The sequence below is a fragment of the Cyanistes caeruleus genome, chromosome 18 (assembly GCF_971803275.1).
Source record: "Cyanistes caeruleus chromosome 18, bCyaCae1.hap1.1, whole genome shotgun sequence".
Lineage (NCBI taxonomy): Eukaryota > Metazoa > Chordata > Aves > Passeriformes > Paridae > Cyanistes > Cyanistes caeruleus.
Genome location: NC_141718.1, coordinates 954496 through 976649, shown reverse-complemented (window position 1 = coordinate 976649; position 22154 = coordinate 954496). Strand labels below are relative to the sequence as shown.

Below are 22154 nucleotides of genomic sequence, written 5' to 3'. Positions count from 1 at the left end.
TTTTTGGCTGGTTATAAATGGGATATTCCAGAAAGACAGCATATGGTGCTTCTGAAACAGAGTTAGAAAAGGAAATTAGTTTTTCCTCATAGAGACATCACTCTTTAGTCACTCCAGTTTAAGTCATCCTAAGGAATGCAACAGCTGAAGAGTTTTCACTGATTCCTCTGGGCAAGGGCAGGACACTGCTCCAGTGTCTGACAGAATTAATGGGGTACCTGTGGACATTCAGAAACCCAACAGCATTCCACTGAGTCTTCAGGAAATGAAGCCTAAAGAACAAAACAGTTGTATCATTTTATTCCCCTAGAAACAAAGGGTCAGAAGTCACAGCATGGAGGTTCATTTTATTTTGTAAACTCATTAAAAATATGTCCATGTACAAAATAAGGACATTTTAAACAACAGAACTGCAGACAAAGGAAACTATAAAAATTCAACACATTAATAAAAAGGTTTTGTTTTCTTTCTGCACAATTCCTTGCACCTCCCACACCAGTCTGCACACACTCTGACAATCATTACAATTCAGGAGGCTGAACATAAAGCCATTTGCTCTGCTGGAGGAATGTGTTGCTGAAAGATCCAAACCCTGGAGCACATTAACTAAAAGTAAGACAAGCCTGGAGGACCTGGCTAAAGGCTGCTAAATGGTTACTGTGCATTGATCTGCTCTGAATTCCAGCTCACTTGGCTTCCTGCTGATATCTGGAATAGGGGAGGAACAGTGTTAGACTGAACAGGGCCTTGTCCAAAGGTGGCTGCTGTCCTAATGCATCTAATGCAGGCTCAAAAATAAAAACATCGCTGCAGTCAAACAATTTCAACCCCAACAAGTGTTAATTGTGCACCAAGGTCTGCAGCAGCTGCCTGACAAGCTGCTGGGATTTAGGATTCAGTCCTCAGCCTTGGAAACTCCTGACTGCAAGTCTGGATTTGAATCCTTGATACGCTGTCAGTAAGAGGTCAATTATAAAATTCTATTGCTTTTTAATGTGGCTAATTCATAATTTAATTTCTCCCTGTTTCTGCCCCCAAAATGAGTCCCAGCACTGAAAATCCACGCACTGCTTGAGGCTCCTATCAAACATTTCTTTCCCTGTCCTCAGGGCAGGCTGGACCTGCTGGGTGTTCCTGTGGCTGCAGCGCTCAGTTCGGGTCAGAGCATCCCCTGATCCCGGCTCTCCCCTGCCCAGGGTGCCAGCTGTGGGCTCAGTAAACATCTCCCATGGCCAGAGAGCAGCTCCATGCCTGCAGAGAGCTCAGGCTGTGCTGTCCTGAGCCAGGACACAGTGCAGGAAACAGCCCCTGCCATAAGGCACTTCCCCATCCCTGCCCGGGCTGCAGCGGGGCAGGAGAGCCCGGGCTGGGCTGGGCTGGGCTGGGCTGGGCTGGGCTGGGCTGGGCTGGGCTGCAGAGTCCCAGGGAGGGCAGGAGAGGCTGGGGATGCAGAGGGACAGGAGAGCCCCTCCTGGGGCTGCAGAGTCCCAGGGAGGGCAGGAAAGCCCAGGCTGGTTTGCAGAGTCCCCCTCCCAGTGCTGCAGAGTCCCATGGGGTGCAGGAGAGCCCCTGACCAGGGCTAAAGAGTCCCCCAGGCTGGGGCTGCAGAGTCCCCCGGGGCAGGAGAGCCCAGGATGGGGTTGCAGAGTCCCCAGGGACAGGAGAGCCCCTCCTGGTGCTGCAGAGTCCCCAGGGCAGGAGAGCCCCTCCCGGGCACTGCCCCGTCCCCGCTGCCGCTGCTCACGGCGGTGCCAGCGCTCACAGCCTCCCGTTGGACACCTCGCTCCCCTTGGACTTGTGGTGCTCGTACTTGACAGACACGATCAGGAAAAGCAGGAGGGTGGCTCCCTGGATAGCAGCCAGCAGAAAGAAGTAATAGTTTAATTGGCAGCCATTAATATTACCTAGAAAGAAAAAAGAAACCAAAAAACTGAGGTGATACAAATAAAAACAGGAATCTGGTCAAGTTTAAGTGGTGAAGACCTTTCCCCAGAACCAAAGCCAATCCCACAGCACAGTTCATTTTTAATTATCCAGAGCAAAGGCTGGCACTGCTGAGGAAGATGTGCACAGGATACAGAATGTTTTCTTTTGTTCTCCAATCCTTAGACCAAGTCAAAAGAAAATAAAAAACCAAAATTGAATGCTGTAAGGGAAGAAGTCGGCAACTCCACAGATATAAAAAAAGCCATTACTGCAATGGTTTCTCAGCCTTTTTTGGGGACAAAGTTTAGAGTTCATGAAAACATAGGTGACTTCTTTGTGGTTCAGTTCGCCTTTGATGCTCCCTCGAAGTTGTCACAAATTAGTGCTCTGGACATTGAACAATGTTAAATGAGGAAAGCTCATTGCTAAAACATCATTCCTCTGTTAGGAAACATCTTGCTACACTTCCAAGAACAATACATCGTGGCTCACTTCCAACACACCACAGCCAACTGGACCATTACAATGATCAAACAGGTTGCAGAGACTAAAACAGTGACATGTGCATGGACCCAAACCAGCTGTTCCTGCTGCAAGCCTATAAATGCTCAGATTAAATTCCTTTAATCACTGAAACTTAAGATTCAATTAAATGAACTTATAATAAAATGCAATAAAATTAAACTGAGCCTTTCCTTGACATTTAAAATACAATATACATGTGAATCTCCATTTCAAGAGCAGATGTGTTTAAAGAGTAGTAATTATCCTTTATGAGATGGGATATTAAACCCATGAAATCTTAGTTTTGGTGGGAGAAACAAGTCAATTCAATGGCAGCAACCACCCTTGAAGTGCTGGCAGAGAGGAGATTTCCTCAGGAGGCTTTGGAGGCACTCCCAGTGATGTCATGAGTTGGCAGAAATAGCAGAAATTGGGCCATGTGCTGATAGTCATTAGACTGCATCTCATGAAAAAGCCCCAAATCATTCACTGACTGACTCCTCCTTGCAATTCCTACCCTGGAAAACCCAGGCCAAGTTCAGATCTCAATGTGCTAACTTTCAGTAGTGCTACACCAAACAAAACTGGAGTTACCAAGTTCCCAAGGGTTAAAAAGCACAAACACCCAGCTGAGCAGCCCCTTCAAAAGGATGAATGGCTCAGGCAAGGCAGCACCTTCCAGTTCTGACCCTCTTGGGTAGCTTCAGCACAGCCCCAATATTTCACAGGGAGAAGATCTGGCAGCTGCTTCAGGGAACAAAGGCAAGGGGCTGAGAACCACCCTCATCATTTGTGTGAAATTCTTACCCCTCCTGAGCCCTTGGCTGAGTGACCTCTGTGTGGAGCTGCAGAAAAGGTTCCTTTTTGAATTTAGAAACTGCCTGGGGAAAAGAAGTCTCAGTGGAATGAAATATTCATTTGGGGAGGACACTTCCATAAGGTTCAGGCTATTTGTTATCTTCTGCAGTTTTTAAAGAACAGCTTCTAAGCCACAGGTGCCAACTTGTGGAATGTGTAGGAATCAGACACTTTCTAGTGCAAATCCAGTAGAAAGGGCAAATTCTCTTAGACCAAATTTAAAGTTTAGGCTGCACTTTCAGGCCAGGCACACCCAGCAGGTCTAGCAGACATTTTAAGAACTGTTCACACTCCTCCTGGTTGAACTAATTAGCCCACTGAGGATGGGAGGTTTCTCTGAAATTCCCAAGGTGCCACCTACTGGTGCCAATAATTATTTTTAACCTCCACTGGCAACTGCAAGCAGGTGATTTGTTGAACTTTAGGAGTATAAATAGCTAGCAGACAGAAAAGCAGAATTAACTCATGGTAATTTCAATGAAGTCACTTGAAATGAGGAAGCTGAATAATCTCTTGGAGAGAGATGGGTACATTTTCCTTCCCATAACCACAGAAAGCAATTTCAGTACTTGATACCAAATTTATTCTTCTGCTGCACGTAATTTAAATATTTTTTACTGAAATGAAAATGTTTGTAATTCCTAGTGATGAAATGCAGTAACAGCTGAGCAGGTAGCTGAGGCTCCACAGAGCTGTTCCTCGTGCTTTCATGAGCACACTGAATTATTTTGCACAGTCACATTATTTCGTACTTAGATGCAAAATGAAACTTTAACAGAGCGGTAGACAAATTAATATTTTGAAAATAATAACTGTGTTAAACCTCAACAGTGCCATGTCCTTGATGCTTTAGTGAAACTTCTGCTTTCCAGACCACTGAAAAATACACTTACCAAAATCTGTGTGATTACTCATCCAGCCAATTTCTTTAATAGACACCAGTGCCAACAATCCAGAGCCAACAAAGGATCCAATCCCCGAAAAGAAAAAGAACAGCCCCATAATTGCACTCTGCATAGATTTGGGAGCAGCTGAATATGCAAATTCTAGACCTGTATTAAAAGATAAAAAAAACATTTTATATTATTATTATTATTATTATTATTATATTGGATAATATAATAATATATATTATATTATTATATTGGAATATGCAAGAGATGAGAGGAGATTGTTCTAGAATTAATCCCTGGCAGTTCCCAGGTCCTTAAACTGCTTTATGAATCCTCTTAAAGGTCAGAAATGTATCAACCCATTCAATGGACAACGTTTGAGACACAGACTTTCATCTTATTTATATTCCATGGGTAAAATCAAGCAATCTTCTGAACCAACATATTCATTCTTCTGTCTGAAATGATCCTCAAAGAAATGTTTGAAATGGACTCAACATTGGTAATTCCACATTTCCCATCTCCCTGGATTCCCTGTTCCCTGTCTGTCATGCAGGACAATGAAAAAAAGTCACTCTTGCATTGGCCATGAACATTTATTTCTTATTTATTTCTCAGTGCCTCTGTCTCTGAACGTGCAGACAGAAATTAACTGGAAAGGCAGCAATTATTTTAATTTAATTCACTTTTGATCTCAAACTCTGTGAGTTCATTGCTTGCTAGCAAGCAATTCTTTTTAAGATTTGGAGATAGAGGGCTTGAACTTTCAGCTGTCTTTACTCCAGTTTCAACCAACAAACCCAAGCAAGACGTAGCAGTGACCACTGCAGATGTGTGCTAGTGAATTTGTGCACCAAGCACACGCTGGGGTAGGCTCTGCCAAGATTAATGCCCATGATTAACTCTCCTTTTTAGAATAATACTCCTGTCAAAAATCAAATGGGATTATTCACAAGAGACAATCAAATACATTCCTTGCAGAGCTTTTTCTGACAGGTGAAATGCTTGTTTCAAAACAGTCTGCTCGTACTGAGAATTAATGCTACCTCATCTAACATTTTTCTTTGCAAGGAGAGCATTACAGACCTGAAATTGCATCTCTCTCATGTCTGGCATAATAAAGGCACGCTTTATTTACACCACCACTGCTATTTGACTACTCCAGCCAGGGTTTAATAGCAATCCAGTGGCATTTCTTTCCAAAAAAAAAGGATTAACACTGGAAGGCAGACAGCCCAACCTGGCTGCTGCCAGGGAGGAACTTTGTTTTCGGGAAAGGAGCAGGGCTGGGTGCTCTCCTGGCACCTGAGGCACCCTGTGGCCATCACCCTGCTCTGCTGGGCAGGATGGGCCAGCAGGGAACTGAAACATCCTCACCCAGCTCAGCTGTGGGGCTTCCCTAAACTCAAACCGTAGCCAGAGTCCTGCACACACACAGCTGCAAAGGGCCAAAAAGCAGATTTATGTCCAGAAGTAGAAGTGCCTTTGGTTCCTAGGCTCTGCCACCAAGATAATTCCCATTTTCCAAGGTGTATTTATCTGCCTGATCACACTTTGAGGAAAAATAAGCTCTGAGGGCACAGCAGCTTGTTTGTGATTTATTGTGAGAGCTGCCACAGGTCTCCTGAGCCTCATCTTGGGCACCAGATGAGTGAATGTTCTGTGGAAGTGAAGCTCAGGTGTAACATGTGAAAGGATCTAGACTGTTTCTTTTCTTGTTCATTTTACAGCTACACTGGGTCTGACTGTTCCAGCTGGAAAAAGACCTCAAGACTCAGAACAAAAACCAAAATGAGTGTAACCCTGGACTTCTTGCAACAAAATAAGGTACAATTCTAAATCTGACTAACTTTTGCAGCAGTGCCAACATTTAATCTGGCATAAAGAATATAAAATCTTCTCTTTGCCTCCAGAGCTCCTTTGGCTGCTGGCAGCCATTGATAATGATTTCATGCTCCTGCAAACAAGCACTTCTGAAATTAAAGCCCCTCGCTGGTGTTGTCATGTGAGATTACAATTCCCAGTTAAACAAGGCTGCTTTAGGAGGATTGACAGAATAATACAAAAGATTAATGCAATGTGTGCCATCTTTTTAAAGGTACCTCAAGTGTAACTAATGTGGCTTAATAAGAATATGCTTAGTTTTACAGTAAACAGGAAAACAGAGGTATGTTTCAGCTCTTGTGCTATTTAGTCTCTTTTTGCTCACAACAAACATTTCCACATGGTTATGGATTTGTAACCATTAACACTTTGCTTATTTTAAGCTTGAATTTCATAGCACAATAGATGCCTTTATCAAGTTTAATACTGAACTGGTAAAGTACACTCTGAGTCTTGAGAGGTCTTCTTTAAAATATTAAGAATTATGTTCAGATAACAATCAGAAGGCAGGAAAGAGCCTTTGTAAAAAAAAAAAAAATTCCAATGAAAGTGCACTCCACAAAGCAATTGAGCTCTGCACAGAATTTCTGGTATTTTTTTCAAACACTGACCAAGACTTTTTGAAGTTAGAACGCTGTTGGTACAGACCCAGCAGTGCAGAACAGCAGAATATTCACATAAGAGTTGTGTAAGCCTTAAAGACTTCTCACAAAGAGCTCCACTGAAGTCCTCTCACCTCAGAGTTCAGCAAACAGAGAATGCTTTGAGACTTTCCCACTGCCTGCACACAGGTTTGCTATTTTTCCCCTGCAAACACCTATAAAACTATTAATAGTACCTGACAGAGGAACAAGATTGTGTAAGAGGGAAGAAATGGGTTTAATTTTCCAAGAACACTTTTATTTCTGGTAAGTCACCTCTTTATCCTTAAGTGGCACACTCACTAAGCTGCCTACAAGTGATTAATTTTATTCTTTGGATAAAAATGCTAAATACAGCCTTAGTTTTAGTTAGTAACTAAATCAGGCAAGATTTTATCGTCAGGTTTTTGTGTGTTAGCATTTGTGACAGGTACCACACACACAGTGAAATGGACAGCAGATGAGTAGATGGGAAAAAATAACAAACCCCACTTTTGTTCTCCTTGCCAAGCAACCCAAGCAGCTTATTTTATTTCCTAACAACTGTGGTGACAGCAGAACACGAGCAAGCAGAGAGCTGTTGGAACAGAAGTTGTGTGTTCCACTGAGAGGGGAACAAATGCTTCATGTGACAGCTGGGGCCAGCAAGAGCTCCCAGAACCAGAGGAGCTCACTCCAGCACGCTGTGATTGCCCAGGAATGAGAGAAACTCCCAGGGGGAAATGAAACAGGAGCTTCTGTCACAAGGAATCCCAGGAAAAGGGCTGCAGGTAGTGCCAGGATGAGCCTCAGAGTGCAGCATTTGCAAAGAGAATTTCAGCACTTTAATAAGTAACTGCAGTCAGGCAGGAACACAATGGTTTTACACGGGAGGAGCTGGGATGGATTGCACCAGGAGCTCCACAGTTGCACTGAAGGAGTTGTGAGCTTAGTTTATGAGACCAAAAAAAAGAAAATCACAAAGCACAAATTGTATTTCCCACACAGAGGAAAATTCAGAGGACACAAAACTGCATTAAGATACAATATTGAAAGAGTACATTGTTTTCCATTATGGCTTGCAAATATCCAGCACTAACTGGATCCCACACAAATATTTAAGGGGTTACTCTGCTTGAAATTCAGTTTTGAAAGGACAGTCTTACACAGCCAGGTTTGAAATGTGCAGGACAATGTTGAGCTTTCCCACTTAAATTGAGCAATATTGTACAAAAATGTATTGGGGAACATCAGAGCTTACTTGTAATGATTTGAGAAGTATTTATTTGCAAGATCCCATTGTTTATGATAAATACAAAAGCAGATTTAAAGCACACAAAGACTCTTACCTGCTATACTTGCAAATATTTCACTGAATCCAATCAGCACATACTGAGGAATCTGCCACCAGATTGGCAAATCTGCAGCATGGTATGTAACATTCCCAATTGTCTGGTTAATTGTTTTAACCTTCACAATTTTCAGTCTGTTGCTTTCCAGAATTCCTGTGTGAAAGGGAAGGAAAAAAAGATTGACCTAAGATGCAAACATTGTTTCTCTTTATTAAGAATTAAATTAGGATTCAGCCCTGCATTATAATTAGAAATGATACAATAGGAATATGTATTTATTTCCTGACATAAAGCATTTCAGACTACTTTTGCTATTGCTATTTCAAGACACAGAGTTGTTCTGCTGTAGGATTAGTGGTTATATTCTCATTCAGTAGCAATAATTATACAAACAGCCCATTTCTGGATGGATCAGCTCAGAGCTCTCACGGACACTGCGCTGGGGTTTTTTTAAAGACAATCCAATTTTCACAAACTACTACTTTGCAGTGTTGAACCATTTCAACTGCCAGCAGAGCATTCATAAATTAGAAACCCTTTTGCTTATGGAAATGCCTACACCAGTCCTGTAGGGCCATGAAAACCCTCTATGAATATGATTATGACATTTATTTGGTACTTTTCATCCAAAGAGATCCGAGAGCTCATTAGAGCTTGATTTACAAGCAATACATTGCATAGAAAGCACTTCATATGGAATGAAAAAGAGACATGATAGTGTAAAATATAAGCATTTTTAGCTTGCTCAGCACAACAGTTTAGAGTAGAAAGTGAATATCAAATAATGCTGTCAGGTTTTGTTGAAGTTGCCCAGATTAAACGATTGACTCGCAGTTACACAAAATACACAGAACAGCTAGCAGTTAATAAAACTCCCTGCTTCACCCAAAAGAGACCTCTGTAAAGGAGCTCTGGTCTCTTATCCTTGGAAATGAGGTGAATTTATTCCTCACAGTAGAGAGGAGCAGGGCTGAGGCACCGACACTGCTCCCTGTGCTGTGGGTTACACTCCCAGGGGCTCTTTCTGCTCCCCCAGCCAACACCTGACCCCATCTGGGCACACAAAATACCCCAAATCAGGAATAAAAATACAGAAACATCCCCTCCTGTCCCAAAGGAACAAACAGAGCCTCGGCTGTGCTGCTCCATGGACAGCACACCAAGATCACAGCTGCTGCCTCCCTCTCCTGGAGCCACCAAGGCTGCCCACACAATTCCCCATGGACAAGGTGATCCCTCTGTCCCCAAATCTGTGACACCAAACCCTCAGGGACCAGCCACGCCCCAGCCCTGTGCTAAATGCCAAATTTCTTACCAACATCTGGCTCTGAGGTAAAGATTGTTCTGAATTTATGACTCCTTCATGTCATTTTCTCTACATTCCTCACTTCTTTCTAGGTGAGCCACCTTATTTTTATGTATTTTTCTTTAGCTCCCTCAGTGCCCTCTGAACTATGAAGAGCTGCTGTAATTAAAAGAAAACTGGATTTCTTGATGTTTTCATTTTAATATAGCTGCCAAACATTTCAGAGTGGAACTTAATTAAAATGTAAACAAAGCAGCAGAGTCATCCAAGAGCTCAGACATAATTTCATATATTTACACTCAACACTGACTTGTTGCAGCTCAAAACATCAAATGATCTTAATGTGTTTATACTCTTACAAAATAAGCATTGAGCCACCTAGGAGCACATACAATACACCAAACTTTGCCATAAATTCATCTTCAAAGTAATTCAGAATGTGGAATCCATTGATTCTTCTGTTAAGACTTTGATAGATGAGTTTCACGTTTAATTTTACACTCATAATAGTTAAAATAATCTGAACTTCTTGCTATAATGGTTTAAACTCTATAAATGAAGTAGATTTTCCAGTTGAATAACCCTGAACATTGCTGCTCAGAATTCACCATGAGATGCATGAAGCACAGCAGATGTTCATTAAATCTAATCAGTTGTATTTTAACACAGTTTATAAAATATTTTAAATAATCTAACCAATCTAACAGGCAGCCTGAGTAGTGTCCACAACTAATGGCTGTTAGATAAGCAAGTCAAAATGGAAATATGGCACAAACAAATCATTAAGATATTGCCATGACTGCAAATTCTTGACATTTTCGATTGTTTTAGATTTTATTCAGTGTCCCTCTTGAAGGCAGCAATGGTTGGAAGCAATAGTGTATTTTAAGAATGTTAAAATATGGCAGCTATAAATATCACTTAAGGAGAAAATAAAAATTGAATGAAACACATAAACCAACACCTTGCTAGGAAGGAACAGTTTCCTAAGCACCAAATTTGTCACAAACTGAAGCTCTTAAATTCCTGTTATGATGAAGAGATGTTCAGTTACTCCAAAAGGCTAAATTATTATTGTATAAATATATATTAAATTATTTTTTATATAAATTACTGTCATTTCCAAACAGATGCAAATAACCACCCAAAGAATTCACCTTTTCAGTTTCTACTGGGGAAGAGCTGGGGAGGATCAAACCAACAAAATCACGTGTTACATCTGCAGGTGAATTGAAAAAAATCATTTGGAACTTGAAGGAATTTCAAGTTTCCATTCCCCAACTCAGCTATCACAGCTCGATGTGCTCTTCCCCACTAGGAATAAAGACAGACATTGCTGGGTTTGCATTCCCTTATATGTGAGCCCACAGGTTCTATTTCAAGAGCTGACATTTAAATGTTTTACATCATCCTCTTCTCCAGCAGCAGCGTCCTAAGAAACACGGAATAAGAGAAACACTTCTGTCTTAACTTTAAATGACTTTGCTTTAAGAACTTTCCTTGCCCACAAAGTGACCTTGGCCTAATAATTACCTCTCTCATTGAAAGAAATCATAATAACCATATAAAGTGTCCCTCTCCCTAAAATATAGGAGATCCCAAGTGCTGCAATGAATTTATTTAATGCTGTAATGCTTTATCAATATATTCATTACGGTGCTGCTGGTGAGGGCTATGGATTCTGTGAAGCATTGCTCAGAGATGTTCAGTTCCACATCAGCAGCACTTAACAACTTGAAATCACCTCAAAAGCAGCTGATTTATGGGGCCAGCAGAGTTGCCATCTTTTCCCTTTCAGCTGAGCTATTTTACACTACACTAATTCCCAAATGTTAAGGAACGGGAAGGTAGGGCAGAGAAAAACCAAAGTGGGAGGAAACTCTTGCTCAGCCATAACCTAAGTTTATTGTTTCAGATCAGGGGAAAGGATTTTAGGTAAAATTTCAGCTTTTTTTATACTTGGAAGTCAGGATGTATGAAGAAACATTTTTAAAGGGTAAATGCAAAGTCTACTTCAGGCAGGAAAAATGGTCCAATTTTATTGCAAGTGCTCAAAACACTTTAGTAAATTTTTGGATACAAAAATTTGGATTTATTGAGGGAAATGCATCCATGAAGGCACATTCCAACCATCCTGTGAAAAGAGATCTGAATAATGCTGAATGAAATATTCACACAGTGAATTTAACACTTTTTAAAAACGCTGTTGCAGTGAGCTGAACAATTCACCGTGTCAGGAGCTGTCCAGCCCGTTTCCTCACCTGCAGCAAAGGCAGAGCACATCACAAAGAACATTCCAACTGCAATCCTCTTCAGTGAGGATGGCAGCAAGCCATTCCTCTTCAAAATGGGGTCCACCAGTTTGTCTTTTAAGGGTATGAGGATCAGGATTAGCACTGCATCAAACATGGTCAGCCAGGCTGCTGGAAACTGAAAGGAGAGATGACTCAGGTTGGCAATTTCACACTTAGGAGCTGCTTTTTACTATTATTTAACAAAAACAGATTTTGATTGAACACTTTGATCCAAAATAAACAACAATGCACTGACAGATATTGTGAAAAGTCAAATAAGAGTGTTTAAAAGCTGAAGAAAATATTCAGCTTTTCAGGTTTTCTGTAAGCTCAGTTTCTCATCTGACAGAATCAAACTTTTTACCTAATTCAGCCATGAAAAGTATTAAATAGCCAAGCCCTGTTTATCTCCTACCAAACTTAGAACTATCAGAAATATGCCACAGAACAGTAGAAACAGAGTCTTCCTAATGTAAATGAAAAATTCAATTAAAATCAAGTTACACTTGTCAAATGAATAGAGAGGGTGGTGCAACACATGCATCCTGTAAATGCTATGGTTTTATTTCTCTGTGCCATTTCTGCAATCACATGATGCCAGCCTTTCTTGGAAAATATTGACTGAACAGCTTCTTTCAATATGCTACAGGTAAAGTGATTATTGATCAGTCTAAAGTAATAAATGTGTCTCACATCCCAAATGCTAATGTATCACTCAAGGATGGGTGTTCATTCCTACTGGGCTTGCAGAAATGCTTCTGTCCTGGTATGAAAACTCAGGGCACGGAGCTTGATCAGCTTTTTCTTCAAAGGCCAGACCCTGGCACTGAAGGATGAAGAAACTCCTGATGAAAGCAGTGGGAGTTCCCTGAATGCCTCCAGAACAGCTGGGTGTGAGCAGACTCTCGCTGTGCCAAAACCTGGCACGTGCATGGTGCTCCTGAATCCCCAAATCCTGAGGCCACTGATCCCCAAAGGCAGCAGCTGAGCTGCTGCACAACGCTGATCTAATCTGCATTTCTGCTGCAGGAAGCTGCTCTGTGCTTGCTCTGCTCTGCTCACCGTATGGATGGAGTTGGTGTCGTTGGAAATCTCGGGAATTTTCAGGTGGAGGCTCTGCAGGACGTATGTTGTCTGCATCTAGCATCAGGAAACAGGAGCTGGCATTACTTGGACAGGGAGTGCTGAGAGCAAGGGATTTTTCATTTTATAGCAATGAACAAAGATTAAACCAGAGGTGAAATGCTAGCACAGCAAACTGAAAAGAATTATGGTCAGAACATTACAAGATTTTTTAACCCTATAGTTATTTGTGTTAAAACCACAAAGAATCATTGGTATTTGAAAACAATTCCTGCTTTTTTTTTTTTGCAAAAAATGTATTTGATATCTCAAATCATCTCCAGAAGAGAGAATCTGAAGATTACAATGAGGTCTAGACCACTTACCCTAACCTGTGTGAAACAACTGCAAAATGAAACAAAGCACAGTATTTAAGATATGTGAATTTCTACAACTGTGAGTCTTAACTGTAACTGAAATGATTTTATTTTTTTTTTTTTCTATTATTAGGTCAAAATATTATTGGAGAGTATTCCTTAGGAGTTGTTTTTCACCTCTCAGCTTCAAGGTAAGTTTCCTATTTATGAGAGAACACCCCAAAAAACGTTAAATTAGAAATGATGTAAAATAGAACTGTAACCATTTGGAACTACTCACTTGAAAATACACTGTCCAGTAAGGTATTAAAGCCAGAAAGACAGGGATAATCTTGACAAGAGCTTTTACATCTTCTACTTTATCTTCCCTGAAGGGGCCCCCCCGAGACAGCTTGGCCATCTCGAAGAGGCTTTGCTTGCGGGGCGGGTGCAGCACTCCCTGAACTTCACTTTGGAAAAGGATTGGAAATGTTTAGTTAAACATCACTGGCAATCTTGTCTTCCTTAGAAAAAGCTAATGCATTCCCAAAGTAAGTAATTCATGTAAGTTACAGCAACACAGCCAGGCCAGAATGGATCCCCAGCAGGTGCAAACACGAGAGGAAACTTTCTGCTATGAAGTTTCCTTATTTCCCATCCTCCCCACATAGCCCAGCCCTAAAGAAGTGGCAGAACTTCGAGTAACTTGCATTTTGTGATACTGCAGTTCAAGTTATTGAACTGTTTGGCAATCTGAACACACAAAACTCCCCCTGCAGAGGGGACACCTGACATCTCTTACCAGTGACTCAATCCAACCACCACTATTCCATGGGCAGCTCTTAAGAGTGGAAAAAACCTGGCTCCCCATCAAGCTACTTAGAGCATTCAATGCAGATGACAGGGCTTTTCAAATCAGAAGGCATCCACAAACATCTGTACCAGAGAGGAAAGGTAACTGAGAGCAGCACAGCGAGGCTCCATGGCACTGCCAGGAGCTCGGAGCTGGCAGCACACAGAGCTCAGCTGGCCCCGTCACCTGGCTCAGGGAGACCCAGGGGTCTCTGTGGCCTCTCTTCCACCCCTCAGCTCCCAGAAACAATCTCCAGGACTCCAATTCTCCAGCCCTGAGAGCAAAGCTGCTTGCTCTCCTGCAGTCCTGAGCGGAGGCTGTACGGAAGAGCTCTCACAAACCTGTTTGCTGAATGTTCCCCGGGGCTCTTCTTGGAGCAACAGGAGTATGTGAGAATTTTGAACATGTCTGTGAAGGCACTGCCATCAGGAGGTTTGGTGATGAAGAAGCTCTGCCCACATAAGAAAACCATGAATGAAATCCCAATGCAAACTGCTGGGATGCTGTATCCGATGACAAAGCTGACGTTCTGCTGGATGTATGCAATGCCTCCCAGAGACAGGATGGCTCCCAAATTAATGCTCCAATAAAACCAATTAAAAAATCTTCTTGTGGCTTCTGGACCCCGGTCTTTCACCTGGAAAAGATTAGAAGCAAGCCCTTCAGTTTCTGAAGAAAATAAGGCTAAACAGAATTGGAATCTTTGAATTAGAAATCAGACAAGCTCAGTACACTGGAGAGTTCAGGTTTCATTTAGAGTCCCACTGAAATGATGGAAGTGTTACATGGCATTTGATGAAATGGCATCTCAGTGAGCTGCCCCATTATGTGAGCAACCTTCTAGCTCAGCACAGGGACAGGAAAGCCACACTGCTGAGACACAGCTTCCCAGAAAGGCCATTATTATTTCTACTGACTCTCACTGCGTCATTTCTCTACAAAAATTAACATCCCAGAGTCCACAGGAGTTTAAGTAACTATTCTTTGGTGACAAAGAGTTAAGCTACCTAAAAATTTACATATTGCCACAATTGCTTCTTCTGACTGTATTTACATAACAGCACTATTCCATTTTCTAAGCCTCAGATGAATACTTGGTAATGAAACAACAAATTTAAATTTCAACACAGTCTTAATGCCTCTGATCAGAACACAAATTGAGGACTTGTCATTCTGACCTTTAAAAAAAATTAATTAAATTTGGGTTGCCTGAGGATCACAAGGCCCCAGTAAATATTTATCCTCTAAGTCAGTGCTTTCCATAGTGTTATTTTTCTGCTGGAAGCTCTCAGTGTCTCTCCAGTGAAAGTAAAGGCATCCCTGGTTTACAGAACTATCCTGTACAGTTTCCACCATCCCTCTTTATTATTTCCTACTGTAAGTTACCCCACATCTTGTAATTAAATCCCAGCAACACTGCATCACTGATAAGAGGTGATGTAAGGGAAATTATGGAAATTAAAATTTGAAATACATTAAAAAGACCAAGTAGTCTTCAGAAGAATCCATAATACTGTATTTGTCAGTGGTTGATGACTGAAAGGCCATTAACAGTGACTGGCAAGTCAATGCCATGCACCAGCCTTGCTGAGTCAGTTATTTTTCATTTCTTACTGCAGATTTCCCCTCCTCATCTGCCACATTTTCTACAGATCCATATTTAGTTTGCAATATGAAAAGCAAGCTGTGTCTTAAAATGAGTTTTAACACTGTCAGTTCTGACTAACAGCTTCAGGTTTCCCAGTGGTGCACAAACCCATCTGCAGCATTTAGCCAAGCCCAACAAAGGAAATATTAAAGTATTTATCCCTGTGCACAGTTAATAGCACTGTCAGGTGCATCTGTCAGCACATCAAATTCAATCCTGGAGACTAAACCCAAAAAATTCTCCCTCTCCAGCTTCAACCTGGTACTGAATTCATAACTTTCAGTGTATCAATGTAGGAATTCCTTCTGAAGCCCAATGAGCAGCAGGATATTAGCAAACAATTACACGGAACACGGTGCTCCGACTTGTGTAAAGCGATAGCAATCCGTTTGATGAAGTTTCCATTTCTTCATCACAAAGTCTCAGTTCTCTTATTTCTGCAAGGAAGATGACTTCTCATCCTCCCTCTTGCACATGACCTTGCTGACATCTGGACAAAGGAAAGCTGGGAGAAGAAAGCCAACTTTGATGCAGGTAAGAACAGGGAAGCACAGCATGAGGCTTCTGTCAAGCATTATTCCAGCCTCCAACCATCAGCTGCTGAGAAACTTCCTGAACCAAGGATGGCTCCTCTTGCTGAGTCAAGGCAGCAGCTCTCCTCTCTGTGAGCTCTGTAACCTGCCTCAGAGCCCAGGGCAGCTTTCAGAGCCGTCACATCCCGTGGCAGAGAGCTCCACAGGTGATTCATTACCTGGTGGGAAGGACTGCCTCCACTCGCCGCCCTGTCCGAGCCTCGCTGCCTTCACCTTGCTCCAGAGGCCACAGGGACAGCTGAGCTCCATCCCAGCCCTGCTCCTCTGCTGCCTCTGTCCCCTGCCTGCTGCTGCCACTAACCCTGTCACATTTCTTTTTCCAGAGGGAGGAAATTTATGATCCGTCACTCCTTGAATCTGGAAACTACTGACAGTGTCTGTGCCCTTCCCAGAAACTTCCTTCACCATCTCCAGTGTTCCTTTGGGGACAGAGTGACCAAAAAGAAGGCAGTGCTCAAAGGACAGACACCCCACAGACTTACAGTGCAAAGGATCCATTTTCTCCTTCTCTATCAAAGAGATTTGCACTAAAAATCACATCACAGCCACGTCTGAAATGCCACTAAGGCATTAAACTGGCAAACATTAATAACTGAATAAAAGTCCCACTGAACAACCGGGTGGAATATCTTCTCAAAGAGCTGTGAAGATGTCTTGTCAAAACCCCACATGAAAGAACAAGATCATTCAAAAATTCCTAAAAGCTGCAGTTTTCATTTGTTCCTGCAATCAAGTGACAGTCACAAGTGACAAATGTACCAAACACCCCAAACTCGTCCCAGCCAACTCTGAGAGCAGCCACACAACCGAGCAAGGATGAAACAGAGAGCCCTGTCCTTAGCCTGCCACGAAGGTACAGTGACAGGAGTTCTGTGCAGTCAAATTTACAGAATCCTGAGCCTCTAACCCATCTCTGCAGACAACTGCTCATTCTTTGAGATCATCTGCCAGAGCTCAGCTGCTACATCATTTCCAAGTTTAATACTAAAATTCAGCAGGTTCACATGTAAAGTCTGCTTTCTCTCCCATCTGTTATTACTGGCCTTGTGAATGCCACAACTTGTTTCAAACTTGTTCTCTGCAGAGCCTTCCAGCTCCACAGGCTCATAAGAAGTTTGACAGCAGCAACAGCAAAATAAGTTGCAGTTAGGGACCTTCAAATCCTTACACGTGGTTCCCCTTCCTTATCCAGAGGCTGGAAAATCTATGCTCTACAAATAAATAAAGGCTGAAAATCACTCTAAAGCCATCTTTACAGCAGCAATTTCCAACAGCAATTGTAAAACAAGGATTCTAGCAGAGCTGGAAGATGTCTGGCAGTTATGGCCTGATGGGTTTATTGGCTCTGAAGGCAGCTGAGAGGGAGGGCTCAGGGTAGGTGAAACGTGGCCTCTCTAATCGCTGTGACCCTGAAGGAGATCCAGCTATAATTAGAATGATTATGGCTGATACCAGATTAGGAGTCTGCCACTGTTCTGGCTCCAGTGCTGAAGCAGCTTTCACAATAATGACCAACAGTGCAATTGTTTCCTAACTGCAGAAAGTCACAAACTGCTCCATGGAACAGGAAGTGACAGCAAAACACTTGAAAGGGGAACTGGAAAGTGCCAGGTTATAGGATCACATGATGAGAAACTTCTGAGAACCAGCAGCTCAGATTTAGAGCAGCACGATGGATCCGTCTGCAGCTTCTAGAAAAACATTTATCAACACAGTTGAGAAAGGCTGGTCTGTCCCAGCTTTGCAGGAACTTATTTTGCCAAGCTGACTGGTGCAAGTTACTCCACTCTAACAGCACTCTGAAAGCACACATTTAACAGAGTTAGTTAGAAACCACATCTTCCAGCTTCAGAGAAAAACAAGCATTGAATTCCGTTTCTGATTTTCCACAAAGTGATTCTGCTAAATAGAAACCCTCTCATTATATAAGAGCTCTCCACCCAAATTCTGTACACACATTAAAGCTGGAAATTCACACGGTAGTTTTTAAGAGATCTGCAGTCAAGTGCAATTAATGTTCTGAAAGGTGATTGTGCCAACTAAAGTACATGATATCCAGTTCATCCTTTCCTTCTGTACTTAGGGGAAAGAGGACAAATCTTATCAGCACACATCCAGCCAAAACTTGTGTGCAATGTGCTCTGGCCTCCCAAGAATGTGGCTCTGGGAGACAGACTTTATTCCCAGATAGATAGATTGCTGTAGATATAGAGTTATATAGATATATACACATCTCCCCAGCAGTTTTCTACATTTCTGTGCAGGGAGAAGGCACCCAAGAGGGCCCCAAACTGCACTCCAAGGTTAGTGGCATGCTGTAATATATTTAACAAGAGATAAGCCAGAAAAAGAGAGAAGGGGAAAATTCCATCCTCGGCAGAGCTCCACTGATTATTATAGCCCAGAAAGGAGTGTTTCTTTTGCTTCACCCTACATAAATCACTGCAAATTATCTGCAAACCTGGCCAAAAAGTGCTTTCCTCAAAATCCTGGGGGAAAAGCCTTTACAAAACCCAGCCACACTTCCATTGGCAATGGCTCTTCTTTTGCTCTGTTCCTGCCATTATTTATCTCCCATGTTTAACTTTCATGAAGCGTTCTGGGGATAAGCAGTCAGTTTTGAAAAACACCTTACAAGATAAAGTCATATTAAAGCTATTTCACTTGATGGGCTCAGGCTGGCTTAAGAAGAACAAATGCACTGGGGACACACAATCCTGGGCTATAATAATGTTTTACATTTATATACTGGCTTTCACCCAGGACTCCAGAATTTAGAATACATAAAATGCCAAAGAATGACAAATGCAAACTGCACAAGAGAGAACAGAGGTGTGTTTGGCAATGTTTCTGTGGTGGATCCTCACTCTTACAAAGAATTCATGGCATTTCTGATACCTGCTCTAACCAGAGCTCAGGGAGCCAGTAAACACACATGCAACTGCACTTTCAGTCTGGTTAGAAAAGCTGCTCAGTACTGCCTGAGCATACTGAAATTCTCCATTTAAAGCAGAAACGACATTTCTACATCCACAGCCAGCACACTGCCTCAGCAGAGGGCTGTAAAAGAAGCACATACAACAGAGCATTCCAGTTGTTGCTGGACTCCAAGCTGCCTGTGCAGTGTTTTCTGTGGAACACCGGGTTCTGCAGCGATGCCCCAATGAATGATACCCCTGTAGCAGGTCTGGGTGAGGCATTAAACAGGATGTGTCCATATGGGAACGGCCCAGGTGATGTTTACCACGCTCAGAGCAGCTTCCCCCCATCATGTGATGCAGCATGAGCCTGCACAAAAATACCACTCAAGGGCAATGCAGTGCACAAATACCTAAAGCATAAAAACTGTTTGTTCTGAAGCCTTCCCTTATCACAGGATGGTAAAGGCCTCTGACACTGCCTCAGAAGGCCCCTGTCAGCCTTGTCAAAGTTAAAATGTGTATCCTGTACTTCATCTGATGAGCTCTGGGGTCAAAGCAACTGGGTACAAACCCACCAGGGAGGATAATTAACAGTCCACAATGGCCATGGAGTATTCAGCCATGTCCTCAAGAAGGTGCCGGCTCAGCCAACTCAGTTAGCACAGCTAAGGCAGGGTTACCAGGAAAGCAAAAGGGATCTGGCAGCCCACACGCACCAAAGCTCCATCAGCCAGGGCACAACTCCACACCTTGCGTTCCACGAGGGACCAGAGCCGGATGATGCGATTCCCTGCAAGGCTGGACACCTGCAGAGGCGTCGGGCTGTCCAGCCCAGCCAGGCAAGCCCCTCTGCCCCCCCTGGGGCACCCACGAGCTGCCGGACACCAGCGGACAATACTCGACCTGGTCTGCCCCGAACGGGGTGATGTTGGCCTTGAGCGAGCCGACGCCCAGCCCCACGAGGACCAGTCCCACGAAGGTGGCGGTGGCACAGTAGCGGGTGGCTCCGAGCTGGGAGCAGGGCGCCGGGGTGGCGTTGGCGGCCGGCGAGGAGCAGTTCTCCACGGGGAACAGGGGGATGTCCCCGCACAGGCCCTGGCGGGTGTGCGGCGCGGCGACCACGGGGAAGGCCAGCATGCCCAGCAGGTAGAGCGCCATGCTGAGCAGGATGGTGCCGAACTTGCCCAGCAGGGCGTCGGCCAGCCAGCCCCCGAACGGCGACACCAGGTAGGTGATGCCCATGAAGAGCAGCAGCGCCTGGCTGGCCTGGGTGCCCTCCCAGTTATAGGGCGGCCCGTTGAGGAACAGCACCAGGTTGGAGGTGATGCCGTAGAAGGCCACTCGCTCCAGCAGCTCGGCCAGCAGCACGGCCGCGCAGGCCAGCCGCCGGCCCTGGAAGGCGCTGCTCGCCGCCCGCCCGCGCTCGCCGCTGCTCAGCAAAGGGCTGCGCTCGTTCGGCTCGGCCTCGTCCATGGCCCCGCGTCCCCCCGGCCCCGCCGCCCGCGGCCCCGCCGCGCTCCCGGCCCGTCCTACGGGACCCGCGCCCACCGCCGGGCCCGGCACCGCCACCGGCGCCGCGCCATTGGCTGAGGCCGCTGTCACTCCGCTCGCGTCAGGCCCCGCCCCCGGCAGCGGCGCTGCGCTATTGGCCGAGGGCGCGATCTCCCCTCCCACTGCGCCGTCACATGGCCGAGTGGGGCGCGGCGAGGCGGAAGCGGCGGGGCGGGGCTGGCCGTGAGGGAACCCCGGCGGGAGAGCGGTGGGCCGGGCAGGGCCGCGGGGTGTCTGGCGGAGCCCGAACGGGGCGGGGAGGGCCCGCAGGGTGTCCGGAGGGTGTCCGGCAGGGCCCGGCCCGAGCTGGGCACGCCGGGCTGTGCGGTGCCTCTCCCCGCTGTGAATCGGCTGCAGCAGGGAAATGGGTGTCCGCAGAATCCCGGGAGCGGTTCTCTTGGAAGGGACCTCTGGAGAAGGCCCAGGCCAAGCCCCGCTGGCGCAGGAACGTGTCCGGGTGGGTTTGGAATGTCCTCAGAGCGAGAACCCACGGCCTCCCTGGGCAGCTTTCCCCTGCTCTGCCATCCCTGGTGAAAATAAGTTCTTGATGGAGAGGTGCAATTGTGGTGCTTTAGTTTATGGGCGCTGCTGCTCATGCCGGTGCTGGGCACTGCTGAAAAGAGCCTGGCACCGATTCCTTGGCAGCCACTCGGAGATATTTCTGTGCCTTAAAGAGATCCCTGCTCAGTCTCTCGAGACTGAACAGGCCCAGCTCCCACGTTCCCTCAAAAGAGAGATGCTCCAGACCCCAGATCCTCTTTGGGCTTTTTTAGGGTTATTGAATGCTATAATTTAAAATTGTTTCACAACAAGGCCTTTCAGCAGGAAAAGGTGGTAATGTGCACTGTGGAACATGCATATATGTGTTTGTGTGTGTGTGTGCGTTTGTGTGTGTGTGCGTTTGTGTGTGTGTGTTTGTGTGTGTTTTTATGTGTGTTTGGAAGCAGTGGGCCTGGCCCAGCACCAGGGTGTGCCTGGTGACTCGGGTGGGAAGGCATGCAGGAATTATCCAGGTACACATGGAGAATGACCACTCTGATTCCAGTGGGACAAAGCACGTGCTCCAAATGGGAAAGCATCAATTAGCACTTGTAAGATTAGAGCCCTAAGATGTGCTGCAGTTCCACCATCACACCTGTTGAGGCAAAGGTTGTGAATGTATGAAACAGTCTTCAGCAGCAGATCTTGAAGTCTTATTTTTGGCTGGAACAAAGTGGGTAAGACCCTGGTGGTTCTGTGTTTTCAGTGAGAAAGTTAAATTGACATATAGTTACACACCAAACATTTGGGCATGACTTACTTTGGGGCAGTGTTGGTAGTGGAGCAAGTGATGCTTGTAAAAGTAAATATATTCATTTAATAATGGGCCTTTGTAAATAGCATATGCCATAAAAATGACTCATTAAATATATTTGCTCTCTAAAGTAGTTAACGAATTTCATGACAAAGGACAATGAGGAAAAAGGAACCAGCTGCACAGACATGTCTGTGGACTACTGTAATGTGACTGATTCTGTAATAAAGTTACATTTC

The 22154-nt window shown here is 44.3% G+C and overlaps 1 protein-coding gene across 1 annotated transcript; it reads right to left on the bottom strand.

Annotated features, from left to right (window-relative positions):
- Positions 1 to 327: 327 nt before the first annotated feature.
- On the bottom strand, positions 328 to 20595 carry SLC15A4 (solute carrier family 15 member 4). Its single transcript, XM_023937822.2, has 8 exons — positions 19974 to 20595; positions 14250 to 14545; positions 13357 to 13525; positions 12700 to 12777; positions 11605 to 11773; positions 8035 to 8190; positions 4182 to 4340; positions 328 to 1904 (listed from the first exon to the last, which is right to left on the bottom strand). The coding sequence occupies exons 1-8, from the start codon at positions 20541 to 20543 to the stop codon at positions 1759 to 1761; spliced, it is 1743 nt and encodes a 580-aa protein (XP_023793590.2). The 5' UTR covers positions 20544 to 20595; the 3' UTR covers positions 328 to 1758.
- Positions 20596 to 22154: the final 1559 nt, after the last annotated feature.

Excerpts from the sequence above, each read along its gene's own strand:
- SLC15A4 (XM_023937822.2), bottom strand. The coding sequence starts at position 20,543 with ATGGACGAGGCCGAGCCGAACGAGCGCAGCCCTTTGCTGAGCAGCGGC. Across the intron at positions 12,778-13,356 it reads ACTGGACAGTGTATTTTCAA|ATGCAGACAACATACGTCCT; the intron begins GTGAGTAGTTCC and ends TCCTGATGCTAG. Across the intron at positions 4,341-8,034 it reads AATATTTGCAAGTATAGCAG|GTCTAGAATTTGCATATTCA; the intron begins GTAAGAGTCTTT and ends CTTTTAATACAG.